General features: G+C 42.5%; 1 protein-coding gene across 2 annotated transcripts in view; it reads left to right on the forward strand.

The window, feature by feature from the left end:
* The first annotated feature begins 597 nt into the window (after window positions 1-597).
* crispld1a (cysteine-rich secretory protein LCCL domain containing 1a) overlaps window positions 598-17,320 on the forward strand; it is a 113,494-nt gene continuing 96,771 nt past the window's right edge. Inside the window, exons 1-2 of one of the 2 annotated variants that reach the window (XM_034170295.1) lie at window positions 598-818; window positions 1,202-1,525. In XM_034170295.1, coding sequence (XP_034026186.1) covers window positions 1,277-1,525 — 249 coding nt within the window. In that variant the 5' untranslated portion in view covers window positions 598-818; window positions 1,202-1,276. The remainder of the gene's footprint in view (window positions 819-1,201; window positions 1,526-17,320) is intronic. The other variant, XM_034170302.1, reaches the window with a different exon arrangement.

Raw genomic sequence — 17,320 nt, forward strand, 5'->3', positions numbered from 1 at the left:
GACATCAGAAATCTCAGATTTCTCGTTTTAATTAGGATTGTAGTGTTAAGACTTGCTCTGTTTGAGTGCATTTTGTACTGGAAAAGGTTACATACATATATGTAATTACAATTAGAGTTTTTTTTAACAGTGACATTTTGTTCTCTATAGTATCACTAAGAGAAACTGATCTTTCTAAATAATATTTTAACATTTTGTAGGATTTCTGAAATATTGTGTAATAGTTTGCTTTTGTATAAACTACCCATTGTTTATCAATAAATTAATAAATGCTTAAAAAAACCTAATGATCACAAACCTACTGAACCTTGTTACAAATGTAAACCCACCACTAAGTACAGGAGAAACTAAAAGTTGCTGCAAATTACTTAGGAGCTTCTTGTGGAATGTGTGAGTTTTTATGTTTGTTTTTTTTTTTTGTTTTGTTTTTTTACAAGAAATTTCCCATGGAAAGAAGGCATTGTGTTTAGACTGCACACACAGCAGAACGGGGGAGGTGTGGCTAACTTCTTAGAGAGGCGTGGTCAGTGGGCGGGGTTTTGCTGCGCAGCTAAGCTGAGGATAAAATGTACAAAACCGACGCTTTGGTGTAAGAATCCTGACAGAGGAGAGATCCTGTGACTGTTAGAGTGAAGCAGTTTTAATTTGCTTCATGCAGCAGCTGAAGACATTCTGCAGCACTCCACCAGAGTTCTCCAAACTACTCTGAAAGAGGATTTATTTATTTTTCCCCTTACTTTGCTTTTGTTGCTTGTGAAGTTTGCACAGATCTGTCAGGATCTCAGCACGTTTGTGGGCTCCTTCCCAATTCATTAAAGGTAAATTACTATTACAGCACTGCACAAATGGTCCAGTATGCAAGTCTCTTTGACACTGGATTCCACTTTCAGTGCGGCATACACAGCAAAACGTGCACTATCTGCATGATAAGTACATTCATTTATTGGCTGTAACTTCTAACGACCCCTACTTACCCCCCCCCCCCCCCCCCCACACACACACACACACATTTCCCCCATTCCCCATAAATACAGGAAAATATTAAAAAAAGTTTGACCATTTTAATCCACACTGCCAGGAGTTAAACAGTGGTACCAAACCAACAGTCTGCAGTCCAACGCACCAGTATTGACCCACTCTGTAACAGAACATCACTTTCAAGGCTTGGCAATGATTCTGTTTTGTTCCCTCTTCTTGCCAGCCCAGGTTGGACACAGAGGAGTGCGTTTCTGCGCTGACACCACCTGACAGCCTCTAAATCACTGGCACCATCAGGATGAGCCATTGGCTGAGAAGCGCAGTGATACTCATGCTGCTTCACACAGCCATCTCGATAGCGATGCTTCCAAACTCCACAGACTGGGAGCAGATTTTGAACAAGTATCTGGATGAGGAGGGCGACTGGTGGCAAGCCAAGCAGAGAGGAAAGAGGGCCATCACCGATAGTGACGCACAGCACATCCTAGACCTCCACAACAAGCTCAGAGGCCAAGTGTACCCTCCCGCATCCAACATGGAGTACATGGTAGGTAGATGGAGGATGCAGAGGCATCTGACTCGTGTAATATTGTGCATTAATATGATGCTGTCCAGTCTATGTTTGTTCAGTGTGCAAAATGTGCTAACCCCGTATTAAACTCCTGCATTCATGTTGGTGGGCAACAGCAGAAGCAAAATTAATTTAAGCAGCACATTATTTATTTTTTTTTATCATTCATACACTGCATTAATGTGCAGACGGTAATGGGTTAATCAGTGTTACTGTACCAGCTTCAAAGAACTCAAGCATAAGTTCCTTCTTGTTATCAACGAACAGACGAAAATGTGTGAATGATTACTAAATGCAAATAAACTTTATGAAATAATGATACATTTATAAAACATTATAGTTAGTCTTACCATAGCCTTGCCATCCTACTCATTGTGGGTCCAGTAATCACCAAGTGCAAACAAGTTGAGTAGTATGAATATTATTTACTCTCTTTATTCAAGAGCATGATCTTTCAGCTTGAGAGCATGATTTATGAGTTTCGCGCATTCTCTAAGGCCCAGCAGGCCCATCTCAATCAAATCTTCTTTTTTACGGCAGTTGTCCTAAAGCTCAGTGGTGCATTACTCCCATGTTCTGTTCCACAGTATTGACCAGACACTACTTTATTCACGTCAGTCTACTGGAGGAGCTTGTCACACATGTAGACTGTGCTCTTGTGGCCGAAAATAATAATACTGTATTTTTGACATGTAAGTCACTTTTATGTAAATGTCACAGGAACAGGCAAACAAGTACAGAAAGTGTAACTTATAGACAAAAAAATACAGTCCATGTGGCACAAAGCAGTGCACAATGTAGTGCAAGTGTCATTACTAGTTTGCAACTGACACCTCAGTTTTACATCAGCACACATTATGTAACTAGCAAATGCATTTCTGCTCATCTATATATGCATGGGTCTATTGGTCTTAAAATGAGGTGCGGTCAAAACCTGTTCTGAAGTTGTACACAGAAATTTTATGCTATAAATTAGATGCGATACTCTGCCTTACACGGGCAATTTCACAATGCATGTACATTCTGCTTGCAGACATAGGGATTTGCATTAGCAATGACCTGAATTGAACTGTATTACCTCAGTCTATGTCTGCATTGGTAATGTGAGGTTAGAATGTAAAGCAATGTTTCGAAAAATAAAAACACTAACGCACGTCTCTCCCTCCGGCAAGTTACCTCAAAGTGCTATGCGTGAGTATGGTCTGGACCTCACCCAACCCACGAGCAAGCACATTGGTGACAGTGAAAAGAAAAAACTGTTTCAAAGCTTTTATTATTGTAGCAAGAAACCTCAAGAAGACCAGACTCAGTGGGGTGACTATCAGCTATTGATGTATAAACACGACAAAACATAAACCACAAGACTGGGATAGCTGAAAAGGCAACAACAAGATTTAGATTAGAGTCCTCAACTAATGGACAGAGTTAAAGGTTCACCTCCAGAGAGTTACATTGCAACTCCAGAGAGTCTAATCAACAATGATGCGCTTAACTGTCATGATGTGGGGTTGTGGGTATTGTGTTACTAGTGCGACTAGTGCACGAAGGAGGAATTACATGCCATTCATGAAAAATCGGAGCCGCCTCCAATGCCTCATACACCTGTCACTACAACTATTCACGCACACCAGCGGCCGAAAGACAAAGAGTGCCCTGTGAGAGCCCATTTGATCCCTCTCGAGGCAGGTGTTGACCACATTCCAGGTGACTGTTCATGCTGTCAGCACAAAAATAGTGAGCAGACAATTACTTTCGAGCTGGCTGTGAAATTTATCTAAATTCCTCCATGAGTGTGGCGTTGCAAAGCAACACATATGTGGCATGTGTGTGTATCACACATGTGCGTGTGTGACACATTGATGACTATAATTATCAGGACTTGCACCAAATTGTTATACATGGAGAAATGTATTCATAAACAAACATGAAGTAAACATTTAGCTCTTTAAATATGCCCAGCATTTGCAATGATTATACAGTTGTCTGCAAAAGTTTGGGCACCCCTGATAATTTTCATAATTTTCCTTTATAAATTGTTGGTTGTCTGGATTAGAAATTTCAGTTAAATATATCATATAGCAGACGAACACACTGATACTTGAGAAGTGAAATAAAGTTTGTCGTATTTACAAAACGTGCGCAGTAATTATTTAAACAAAATTAGTCAGGTGCATAAATTTGTCATTTTATTGATTTGAATACATTTAGCACTTATTATTGGAACACAAAATTGGTTTGGCAAGCTCATTGACCCTTGACCTCCTTACACTTACACAGGTGAATCCAATCATGAGAAAGGGTGTTTAAGGTGGCCATTTGCAAATGTTTCCCCTCTTTGCATCTCTTCTAATGAGTGACCACATGGGAGCCTCTAAACAACTCTCAAATGACCTGAAAACGAAGATTATTCAATATCATGGTTTAGTGGAAGGATACAAAAAGCTATCTCAGAGATTTCAGCTGTCAGATTCCACTATGAGGAACATAGTGAGGAAATCGAAGACCACAGGCACAGTACTAGTTAAGGCCCAAAGTGGCAGGCCAAGAAATATCTCAGATAAGCTGAAGTGAAGGATGGTGAGAACTGTCACAGTTAACCCACAGACCTGCTCAAAAGACCTACAACATGATCTTGCTGCAGATACTGTCTTTGTGCATCGTTCAACTATACAGCGTACTTTGCACAAAGAGATGCTTTATCGTGCTATAATGCAGAGGAAGCCTTTTCTGTGTATACGCCACAAACAGAGTCGCTTGAGGTATGCTAAAGGACATTTGGACAAGCCAGCTTCATTTTGTAATAAGGTGCTGTTAGTGATGAAAGTAAAATTAAGTTATTTGGACATAACAAGGGGCGGGATGCATGATAGAAAAAGAACACCGTGTTCCAAGAAAAACGCAGTAAAATTTGGCGATGGTTCCATCATGATGTGGGGCTGTGGTCAGTGCAGGTACTGGGAATCTTGTTAAAGTTGAGGGTCATATGGATTCCAGTCAATATCAGCAGATTCTTGAGAACAATGTTCATGAATCAGTGACAAAGTTGAAGTTGTGCTGGGCAAGGATCTCTCAGCAAGACAACAACCCTAAACACTGCTCAAAATCTGCTAAGACATTCATGCAGAGGAACAAGTACAACATTCTGGAATGGCCATCTCAGTCCCCAGACCTGAAGATTATAGAAAATCTGTGGTGTGATTTTAAGCGTGCTGTCCATGCTCAGAAACCAACAAACCTGAGATGTTTTGTAAAGAAGAATGGTCCAAAATACCTTCAACCAGAATCCAGACTCTCATTGGAAGTTATAGGAAGTGTTTAGAGGCTGTTATTTCTGCAAAAGGAGGATTTACTAAATATTGATGTTTTTTTTTCTGTTGGGGTGCCCAAATTTATGTACCTGCCTAATTTTGTTTGAAGAATTATTGCACACTTTCTGTAAATCCTATAAACTTCATTTCACTTCTCAAATATCACTGTGTTGGTCTACTATAGAGGTTTTTCAATCATGGGACCGATTAGTTACCATCTCCATCGTGGATTACTACGCGGCTGGCGCATGAAAGAAAATAGAGATAATGAAAGCTTATTAGGACAATTTAAACGCTCAAGATAACGCTGTTCATCATGATCGATGTGTAGCAGTTAGTTCAGTGGATCTGTATGTTTTACCGGATAGTGAATTTAATGACGATGTGTCCAGCAGTTTCACAGCGTAAGCTTAATATGGCCAGAACCAAGCAGACTGCCCGTAAATCCACTGGAGGAAAAGCTCAGAGGAAGCAGCTCACTGCCAAAGCTGCCGAGAAGAGCACTCCGGCTACCGGAAGCCATCAGAAGTGAAGAAGCCTCACCGTTACAGGCCTGGCACCGTGGCGCTGAGAGAGATCCGCTGTTATCAGAAATTTACCAAGCTGCTGAGCCGCAAGCTGCTGACCAGGCCAGCCTCGCTGACCTCCTGCAGAGCATCATAGCGGACCTCTGAAAATGGAGCTCGCTCTTGAAGTCCTGAGTAATTTCTCTCACCAGGCGCTGGAAGGGCTGGTGGATTTACAGGCGGTCTGTTTGGTTCTGGCCATATTATAGCTTCCTTCAGATATGCTCTGCCTCTTCTGCTGAGCCAGGTCTCTCTGTGTTGCTTATAAAGCTCGTAACACTCCACTGCTTGATGCACAATAACTGCTGGTAGCCTGTAAAATGAGTGACCTGCCTCATTTTTATCACATTTGAACAAACGACGACAGCACAAAAGTTGACCATTGTTGAAGCTTCTGCAATTGTTCACCAAATGCATGTAGCATATCACAGCGGCCACTGCGTCGTAATCCACAATGGCCATATGGCACAAAATCACGTGACCTATACGCAAGGTTGAGTAGGATTACTTTGAAAGAATACATGTGGATTACATGTATGTATGTACATACATTTGGATTACTTGTAATCTGACTACTTTTGGATTACATTTCAAAGTAATCCTACCCAACCTTGCCTATACGTCACATGAAAACCCTTTATATGGTATGTTGAACTGAAATTGCTGATCCAAATAACCAATGATTTCTAAAGGAATAGAAGTCATCAGGCCCAACTTTTACATACAACTGTATTTGCATGTTTCCTCCCAGAATCTTGCGCACTCCCCAAATTGCATTTTCATAACAGCCACCACTCTAAATGTACAAGAAGTGCTTTTCTGCACATTTGACAAATGCAATCCTCCTTGTGTGCTGTCAGTAATTCTGCATGCAAGTGCTTTTGTGAGTGCAATAGTGTTTGCTCATGTTTTTACACACACAAGCCTTTAGTAAATCAGGCCCAAAGAGAGTTAACACCTTAAGAGTTAAACTCAGCTCTGAAAAGTTTGACTCAACACTCCAATTTTTTGCTGTCGTAGTGTGCTGTAACCAAAAAACAGGATGAAACGATGGAAAAATCAAACACCACAGAGTTTGAGAGATGCAAACCTCTTTCCTGGATGGAATGTGCCAACAAAGTAAAAAAAAAAGTAGGATCAGAAAAAGCAGTGGCAACATAAAAAAAAACTAGGGCCCTCATGAGGGTACACACCTTCACCAAAGGCCAACAGCCTCTGGTTTACATCTGACATTTTTTTCTTTTATCTTTTTGTTTTACATTATTTGATTTTTGATTTTGTGCTGTCTGAAGATCCTCTGTAGTTTTTCCCCTACTGCTAAATAAGGGAGAGACACTCTTCTTCTTGTCTCCGTCTCCTGTCTATCTGGTCTCTTTGTTCTCTGGGACTTCTGCACTTTGTCCAGGGACCATCGTGGGTACCCACATACTGTGAGGGCTTTCCGGACAAGTTGTTGTCCTTTAGCCCTTCCCTCTGCAGTTGTGGGCACCTGTAGGGCTCTGTGTTGAAGAGTCCTGATCACCCCGTGTTTGTGGTCAAGGAGGTGGTTTGAGCCAAAGAGCAGATATTGGTCAGTGTGAGTTGCTTTTCTGTAAACCCCTGTCTGGAGCTGCCTGTTCTCTCCAATCGTAACATCACAGTCCAAGAAGGCTAAATGGTTGTTTCTGGCATCCTCACGTGTGAACTTGATATTGGAGTCCACCGAGTTGATGTGTTCTGTAAAGTCCTCAACCTCCTGTTGCTTGATTTTAAACCATGTGTCATCGACATATCTGAACCAGTGACTGGGAGGATGCCTGTGAAAGACATCAAGGCTGTCTTCTCCACTCGCTCCATGTACAGATTGGCCACAATGGGGGATACCGGAGACCCCATCGCACAACCATGGCTCTGCCTGTAGTAATTCCCCCTAAACAGGAAATACGTGGTGTTGAGACAGATCTCCAAGAGTTGGCAGATGTGGTCTGGTGTGAGTTTGGTCCTTTCAAGTAGAGACACATCCTCCAGCAATCTCTGCCTCACAGCTGAGACGGCCTCAGCAGTGGGGATACAGGTGAACAACGATGTCACATCAAATGACACCATCTGCCTTCAGCTGCAGGTCCTTGATCTTGTTCACAAAATCTTGTGTGTTCGCCACATGGTGGTCTGAGTTACCCACTAGAGGAGCCAAAATCCACTTGAGGTGCTTGGCCAAATTGTACGTGATGGAATCTGTGCTACATACAATAGGCCTGAGTGGCACGTCCTGTTTGTGGATTTTGGGCAGTCCATAGATGCATGGAGTGGCATCCCCAGGGTACAGTCTGTAGTATGCCTGCCTGTCGATGAGTCCCTCTTTCTCCAGGTTTTGGAGGTAGCTAATGATTTTCTTCTTATAGCCACTCGTGGGGTCTCTCTTCAGACGTTCATATGTATTGGAGTCACTGAGCAAGTTGTTGATCTTGGCCTCATAGTCCGATGTGTTCAGGACCACCGTGCATCTGCCTTTATCTGCTGGATAAGGATGCTTTGGTCCTTCTGCAGTGCTGAAAAAGCTTTCCGTTCTTCTCCTGTGATGTTGGATGGAGGAGGCTTAGCACTGTTCACCACTGCTGTGACCCTTAGTCGGAGGTCCCCAGCTTCTGACTCTGACAAACTGTTATGTTTAATGGCTGACTCTACTGCAGTGATGTAATCTACTGTTGGTATACGTTTAGGGGGTCACTGAGAAATTTAGTCTTTAGCGAGCACATCCTTTTCTGTCTGTGTAAGAACCCTGTCGGAGAGATTCTTTTCTAAAGTTTCTAACCTTTTGTGAAGACTATCAAGATTATTTTGGAGGTCTGATATTTTAAAATGAAGCCTTCTGATTCTAAGACCCAAAATCCTCCTAACGTAACTGTGCTGGATCTTTTCTGCTGTGTGACCTGCTTCTAGTGCCTTTTGCTTCATGCATTTGGGAATAACATTGTTTTGTTTGCATCTCAGGTTAAATCTTAAGTGGTTTCTAAAGTTAGCTATCTTTTTAGCAGTCTTTTCCAGCTTACGTACCAGTGCCAGGGCCTCATGCCCAGAGCCATACAGGTGCCCACAACTGCAGAGGGAAGGGCTAAAGAACAACAACTTGTCTGGAAAGCCCTCACAGTATGAGGGTACCCACGATGGTACCTGGACAAAGTGCAGAAGTCCCAGAGAACAAAGAGACCAGATAGACAGGAGATGGAGACAAGAAGAAGAGGAGTGTCTCGCCCTTATTTAGCAGGAGTAGGGGAAAAACTACAGAGGATCTTCAGACAGCACAAAATCCCAGTTTACTTTAAACTGGTTAACACCTTGAGACAGAAATTAGTTCACCCTAAGGACAGGATCCCTAGTTACAAACAGAGCAATGTAGTGTATTCTAACAGGAAAACTGTAATGAACACTACATAGGTGAGACTAAGCAACCTTTACACAAAACGCTATACCAGCACCGCAGAGAGGGCACCAGTGGACCTCAGTCTGCAGTTCATCTCCACCTTAAAGACACTAACCACACGTTTGAGGGCAAGGAAGTTAAAATCTTAGCCAGAAAGAAGAAATGGTTTCAGAGAGGGATCAAGGAGGCATTCTTTGTGAAACAGTTGAAACCCAGCCTTAACTGGGGAGGGGGTCTGAGACACGCTTTGAGACAGCCTGCCATTTTGCAACACAAACACAGTATCACTTCACATGGAAAGATGGTGTAGTGTTTTGTTTACTGCTGCAGTCACCGAAGCAGTCACGAAAAGTGCAGTTTTTTCATTTCCCAGTTCAGACGGGAAGGCAAGGCAAATGGGAAACACAGTCTCATGGCAAGTCGTGATTCAGCAGCACAAAATATACATTAATCAAATGGTTCGTGATATTGAGATGAAAAGCACCTCATTTTTGTCACGGCAGCTCAAATTCATTCTAATTTATTCCGTGATGGCTGCATAAAATTAAAAGTAAAGCCGGGGGGTGGTTATGGTTAGGGTGGGGGGAAGGAGTAGGATTAGGTTATGGTTAAGGTTAAGGTTAGGGTTGGGGGTAGGAGTAGGGTTAGTAATAGTGAGTTTAAAAAAAACCCTGTCACAAAAATTTGACTCATTTCGTGACGAGAGGATGAAAAAAGTGAGACTGGGCAGAAATGGAAGAGGTTGTGTTGGTAAGTTGTAGCTTACACATCTCGACAGAGTAGCTGTGTTCTCTCACCTGCACAACCGCCTTGACAAGTTTGAGCTCCGTGTTATAAACAAACTGCAACACATGTCCACTTTCCACTGCATCCTCACTTTTTCACTTGGATTGCTGTGTAATTTGCCCAAAAAGTCAGAGAACGTGCCATGTTTCTGATGCCGACATATGAGGACTGTCTCCGGAGGTAGGATTATTGCGTCGTATATTGCATCGGATATGCATCATATTTTAACCATTTAGCGCCCACTCTCAAACGAGACTACGCTGCACAATTGTGAATGACCAAATCTTGGTGAGATTGCAAAGGTCATGAAACAGCTGCAGGTAGGGCAAACATCAGGGATATATGGCACTGGAGCTGAGCTCCTCCAGGCGAGTGGAGATGCTGTTCTCCTGGCATTGCAAACAATTTTTGTTTCAGTCTAAGAGACAAGTATCATCCCTACAGATTGGACGAAAGAACCTGTCTCAGTCTGGAAGGAAATGGTGATTTTATGGATTGTAACAACTATAGGGGGATCACACTGCTTTCTGAAAAAGGGAAGGTGCTTGCAAGGAATATTCTTAATAGGATTCAGTTCTGAAGAGGTCAAGGTTAACCAATGTAGAAACAAGTGTAGAAACAATGTAGAAACAAGAAACAAGTTGTTCAACAGTGAAGCGGGAAATGCTTTGCTTCAGGGAACAAAGGAAGGACAGTAAGATTCGGGCAACAGGCTTTGATCTGTGCCGTTGGTCATTTGTATATGGTCGTGAACAGGTGGTCGTTACCACCCATGGTTCGTGGGTGACATGAAAGGGACCTTTAATGTCTGGATCGAATATGCGTTGCATCTCGGCGTGTTAACACCCGGTCAGACATGAAAAGGCATTACCCTATATAAAGCACAAGTTGTGTCGACAGACATTAATTTTCATAGGATATTGTTGCAGGCAGAAACAACACAGTGAAATCACATATGACTTTGTGCTTGGTGACTGAAAGTTATTTTATGGTGAAATTATATCTCAAAGATGTAGCTTGGTCGCAACAGTTCCAGCTACTTTCTGCTCAGTGACAGTCTGAGTTCACGTCCAAGAAGTCATCTATGGACCGCATTTTAGTTCAGTTCAATTTCAATTTATTTTGTTTATATTGCGCAAAATCACAACAAAGCTACCTCAGGGCACTTCACACAAGTACAGTGAGGAAAATAAGTATTTGAACACCCTGCGATTTTGCACGTTCTCCCACTTAGAAATCATGGAGCGGTATGAAATTTTCATCTTAGGTGCATGTCCACTGTGAGAGACATAATCTAAAAAAAAAAAAAAAAATCCAGAAATCACAATGTATGATTTTTAATAATTTATTTGTATGTTACTGCTGCAAATTAGTATTTGAACACCTGTGAAAATCAATGTTAATATTTGGTACAGTAGCCTTTGTTTGCAATTACAGAGGTCAAACATTTCCTGTAGTTTTTCACCAGGTTTGCATACACTGCAGCAGGGATTTTGGTCCACTCATCCATACAGATCTTCTCCAAATCTTTCAGGTTTGGAGTTTCAGCTCCTTCCAAAGATTTTCTATTGAGTTCAGGTCTGGAGACTGGCCAGGCCACTACAGGACCTTGAAATGCTTCTTACGGAGCCCCTCCTTAGTTGCCCTGGCTGTGTGTTTGGGGTCATTGCCATGCTGGAAGACCCAGCCATGACCCATCTTCAGTGCTCTTACAGAGGGAAGGAGGTTGTTTGCCAAAATCTCGCAATACATGACCCCATCCATCCTCCCTTCAATACGGTGCAGTCGTCCTGTCCCCTTTGCAGAAGAGCACCTCCAGATTATGATGTTTCCACCCCATGCTTCACGGTTGGGATGGTTTTCTTGGGGTTGTTCTCAACCTCTAAACATGGTAAGTGGAGTTGACTCCAAAAAAGCTCTATTCTGGTCTCATCTGACCACATGACCTTCTTCCATGCCTCCTCTGGATCATCCAGATGGTCACTGGTGAACTTCAAATGAGCCTGGACATGTGCTGGCTTGAGCAGGGGGAACCTTGCTGCCCTGCAGAATTTTAAACCATGACAGCATCATGTGTTACTAATGTAATCTTTGTGACTGTGGTCCCAGCTCTCTTCAGGTCATTGACCAGGTCCTTCTGTGTAATTCTGAGCTTTCTCAGAATCATCCTTACCCCACAAAGTGAGATCTTGCATGCAATTCCAGACCGAGGGAGATTGACAGTCATCTTGTGTTTCTTCCACTTTCTAATAAATAATCATAACAGTTGTTGTGTTCTACCAAGCTGCTTGCCTGTTGTCCTGTAGTCCATCCCAGCCTTGTGCAGGTCTACAGTTTTGTCCCTGGTGTCCATAGACAGCTCTTTGGTTTTGGCTATGGTGGACAGATTGGAGTGTGATTGATTGAGTGTGTGAACAAGTGTCTTTTATACAGGTAACAAGTTCAAACAGGTGCAGTTAATACAGGTAAAGAGTGCAGAATAAGAGGGCTTCTTAAAGAAAAATTAACAGGTCTGTGAGAGCCAGAATTCTTGCTGGTTGGTAGGGGGTGAAATACTTATTTGCAGCAGTAACATACAAATAAATTATTTAAAAAGTCATACATTGTGATTTCTGATTTTTTTTTTTTTGATTATGTCTCTCACAGTGGACATGCACCTAAGATGAAAATTTCAGACCCCTCCATGATTTCTAAGTGGGAGAACTTGCAAAATCGCAGGGTGTTCAAATACTTATTTTCCTCACTGTAAGGTCTAACCACACCAACCGCTGGAGCAAGCACACACAGGCGACAGTGGTAAGGAAAAACTCCCTCTGATTATATTATGGAAGAAACCTCAAACAGACCAGACTCAGAGGGGTGACTCACTGCTTAGGCCATTCTAACAGTTACAAGGTTTTTACAAAGCTGAAGAAACAGAAAATAGAAAGTCAAACAACATAATAATATAAAGGAGATGAAAAGACCACACAAACGTCAGCAACACAGGCAGGGGTCATCCACGCCGTCAGTGGGCCTGTCCCCACAACAGGGTCAGTTTCACATGAAGACTGCAGCGTGCAGCACCTGCCTCAGGTCATCCACCTTACAGTCCGCCCAGGCCCTTCAGTTCATATCCATCCATCGTTCATACCTCGGACAGAGAGAAAAAGAGCAGAATCGGTTGGCCATAAAAAACTACACCTAACGTATAATTCATCAGCAGTAAATCAATAGCAAAAGAGAGAAATTAGTAAGGTAATCACAGGCAAAGAGCCCTAAGCTTCACTCACAGACCCAAAATTTAGATAAAGTTGAGGCTGAGATCTGTTCTGTTGCTAATAAAATGATAGTTATAATAATGCACTCCAATAATTTTGGACTATAGTAATAGTTCAAAATTAGAAGTATTCCACCTTGCATGGCATGATGCTATCTTAGACTATAAGCATGTATTCCTGGCTACAAAGCGGACCTATTACTCTGGTTTGATCAACAAAAACAAGCATAACTCAGTTCTTGTTTGGCATGGTGGCAACACTTATTCATGGACAACCACCTGTAGTTCACTCTCCTTTTACAGCACAAGATTTCCTGGATTACTATGAGAAGAAAATAGAAGACATTAGGTTAAACATATCCCTGCATACCTTAACCCAGCCACTACACCCTGCTATTGAGGTGGGCGCCATTACTGAGGTATTACCTAGATTTACAGAATTTGAGAGTGTCTCTCTAGGCATGCTGATGAAACTCGTAACATCAACAAAAGGCACAACCTGTTTATTTGATCCTATACCAATAAAACTGTTTAAGGACCTGTGGCGCACTCTTGGGCCAACTGTGCTGGAAATTATTAATCTTTCTTTAACTTCTGGATCTGTTCCTAAATGTTTCAAATCTGCAGTGATTAAACCATTACTCAAGAAACCTAATCTTGATCCTAGTGTATTGAAAAACTATTGGCCGATATCAAATCTATAATTTTGCTCTAAAATTCTGGAAAAGTGGTGTCACGGCAGCTCATGGAATATCTTACTGAGAATAATCTCTTTGAGCCACTGCAGTCTCCTTTTAGAAAATATCATTCCACAGAGACAGCTCTCACTAAAGTGGTGAATGATCTTCTGCTTGCAATGAATTCGGACACCACTACGGTTCTGGTGCTGTTAGATCTCAGTGCTGCATTTGATACCATGGATTATCATATTCTACTTGATAGGCTGGAAAATCACTTTGGGATTACTGGGAGTGCCCTTGCAAGGTTGACATCATACTTGACCAGTCGTTCTTACTGTGTTTTGTACAGTAACACTACCTCGAACCTTAGAGATATGAAATTTGGGGTTCCACAGGGGTCCGTCTTAGGCCCCCTGCTTTTGTCCCTTTATATAGCACCCCTTGGGCACATATTGTGGCGTTTTGGGATTACCTTTTACTGCTATGCTGATGATACTCAGTTATACATGCCAATAACTGCTGGTAATCTCATTCACATAAAATCCTTAGAAGATTGCCTTGCATCAGTGAGAAGTTGGATGTCTACAAACTTCCTACTTTTAAACTCTGATAAGACTGAAATGATGGTTCTTGGTCCAGTGAGACATCGGCATCAATTTGGCCAGTTAACGCTTAGCCTAGGCTTGTGTGTCATACATCACACTGACAAAGTGAGGAACCTTGGGGTCATTTTTGATCCTACATTGCCCTTTGACCTCCACATTAGAAATATTATGAGGACTGCTTTCTTCCACCTGCGAAATATAGTGAAGATTTGTCCCATCCTGTCTATGGCTGATGCTGAGACCCTGATCCATGCGTTTATCTCTTCTAGATTGGACTACTGCAATGTTTTATTTTCTGGTTTACCGCAGTCTAGCATTAGGGCTCTCCAATTGGTCCAAAATGCTGCTGCCAGACTTTTGACAGGATGCAGAAAGTTCAACCACATTACACCCATTTTGGCATCCCTTCACTGGCTTCCTGTCCCTGTGAGATCAGATTTTAATGTTTTTACTGGACTAAGAACCATTATTTTAGTCTTGTCCAAGTTTAAAAGTGAGAAATTGCTGGACATCCAGTTTTTCACTGACGCAAAGTAATCCCCTAAGGATTTTATGTGTATGAGATTATCAGCAGTTATTGACATGTACAACTGAGTATCATCAGCATAGCAATGAAAAGTAATCCCCAAGCGCAGCAAAACTTACCCAAGGTGTGCTATATAAAGGCATAAAAGCAGGGGGCCTAAGACGGACCCCTGTGGAACCCCATATCTCATGTCACCAAGGGTAGAGGTAGTGTTGTTATACAAGACACAGTGAGAACAGCTGGTTAGGTATGATGTCAACCATACAAGGACATTCCCAGTAATCCCAAAATGATACTCCAACCTATCAAGTAGAATACGGTTAGCCACCGTATCAAATGCAGAACTAAGATCTAACAGGGCCAGAACTCCTGTGGTGTCTGAATCCATTTCAAGCAGAATGTCATTTACCACTTCCATGAGAGCTGTGTCTGTGGAATGATATTTTCTAAAAGCAGACTGCAGTGACTCAAAGAGATTATTCTCAGTAAGGTGGTCCATTTCAGCCCTTTGTGTATTCATAGAAAGGATGCACGAATATCGGCAGTGCTTCTTTGCAGCCTCTGTTGATTCTGTGTTTGATCCAGTTGATAGGACTGCTGCTGCAGTCTTTAGGGTACTGGTGCTGCCTGTCTTGCTGTATGGTTGTGAGACTTGAAGGTTAACCAGTGACCTAAGATGACGACTGGATGTCTTTGGTACTTGGTGCCTTTGGGGGATCCTTGAGTGCCGCTGGAATGACTTTGTAACAAACGAGTGGCTACAGAGAGTAATGCTGCATTTACACATGGGCAGGACGCATTACGAATGTCATATTTGTTTCATTCTTGGCACATTCCTGACATTCTTAATGTGACAACGCATCTGAATAGGTTTCTTAATAGTGCGTGTTGGTGCGTGATATTCGTGATTTTCGTGGAGCATGTTTTTGGCTGTCAAAAAATCTTCCACAAATGTCATGCACCACCCTCATTTCGCCTCATGTCGTGAAGGTCGCAACTGAGCGTGTTGATCCATCTTGATTAGTGGTGAGCCTTAATAGAGTGTGACAGCGTTCTTCTCTGACATGTACACAATTAAACCCTGCTGCACCGCATTCAGTTTCATTGCTGCAGTATGCTGAAGAAGGACAGTGAGGCCAAATCGGCTAAAAGTCTCATTCCAATGCTCATCAGCGTGCTCCTACAGGTGTTCCACCTGCTGCTGCTGCTGTGCCTGATGTTTGGGAAAATGAGCGAGACGAGAGCCGCGTAGAGCCACACATCTGGCTCTCACCGTCTCCCCCTCCTCTCTGCGCCACTCCATGGCACAGAGCCCAATTAAGCATGTAATCACACAGTTCTTCTGCTGTGGATTAATCTAGATTTTGAGGAGCAAACTGGAGCGATCTGAATTGTTCAGCAGCTAATGGTAGGATGAATATGGCTGTGTATGTGGAGACAATTCACCTCATTCACAGTGTAACAGAATGTAACGATGCGCTTTTGCGCGCAATAGCCTGGAACAGCACGGAAGTGTGCAACAGCGCGGAACATTATTCTTGACCGTGCGTAATGGTTCCTGATAATTCGCCAGCAATACATGCCATTAATCGTAACATGTGGTAACAGGATGCAGGAGTTCCTGAAGACACCTGACCCCTCTGCTTCAAATCATCATATTTGTGATCAGCGACCAAGAATGTATACTTCGTGGCATTTGTGACTTGTCGTCGTTATGTGTAAACGCAACATAAGGTGAGTATCACTTGCACTGTGTGAAGCGCCTTGAGGCAACTTGTGATTTGGCGCTATATAAATGAAAATAATTTGAAATTGAATTGAAATTGTGAGGGAGCATCAGTTGGAGAAGGTCAAGGGGACGCCCACATTCCACCTCGCTATGGCATATAGATAGTTATTTTCGAGATGTGGGAATGGGCCGATTGTCTGCCTGGGTGGTTGCCATTCAGGATCCAAGGCAGTTCCATGGTGTTGTGGATGCAACAAAGTGTAGCAGCACCAGACTTGACTTGAGGATGAAAGATAAAAGCTCAAAGATTAAAGACCAAAGGCAAGACCTGCACCTTGAACCGGAGTTGTACCAAAATCAATTTGGCTGGTTCCAAAGTTACGCTTGCCACCAAATTTTACTGAAATGTGTTCATGTCTTTTTGAGACATTTTTTAAAGACAAAGTATTGAACAAAATAAATAAATAAAAAAATAACTTCCTTAAGGAGGACAATAACTATTTAACATCATAAACATTTGACTCATTTGGCATCTTTTCAGCATATAAAACAAGCTAAGCTTTCAAAACCACATATAACTTGCTAAACCACTGTTTCACCTTTCCATTAAGCAGATTGTTGCCTGCCAAATTACTGATGACAGCCGTCTGCTTCTGCAGCTCACATTGATTCCTCTGTATCGACAGATGGGGCTGTTTGTCTGCCATTTGGCTTGTGAATGCAGTTTAAAATCCTAGTTAACTGACCCAGTCCCCAGACCGGTAGGGGCCTGTCCCACTCAGGTCACTCATCAGCAGCTCTCCACCATCTCTAAGCTCCTTCGCTCATGACGCCTTCACACCATTCTGCACCCATGATGGTTTTGCCAGATTAGAATTCAACCACCTTGCCAACGATCACATTGCGATTACA

The sequence above is a fragment of the Thalassophryne amazonica genome, chromosome 1 (genome assembly GCF_902500255.1).
Source record: "Thalassophryne amazonica chromosome 1, fThaAma1.1, whole genome shotgun sequence".
Taxonomy (NCBI): domain Eukaryota; kingdom Metazoa; phylum Chordata; class Actinopteri; order Batrachoidiformes; family Batrachoididae; genus Thalassophryne; species Thalassophryne amazonica.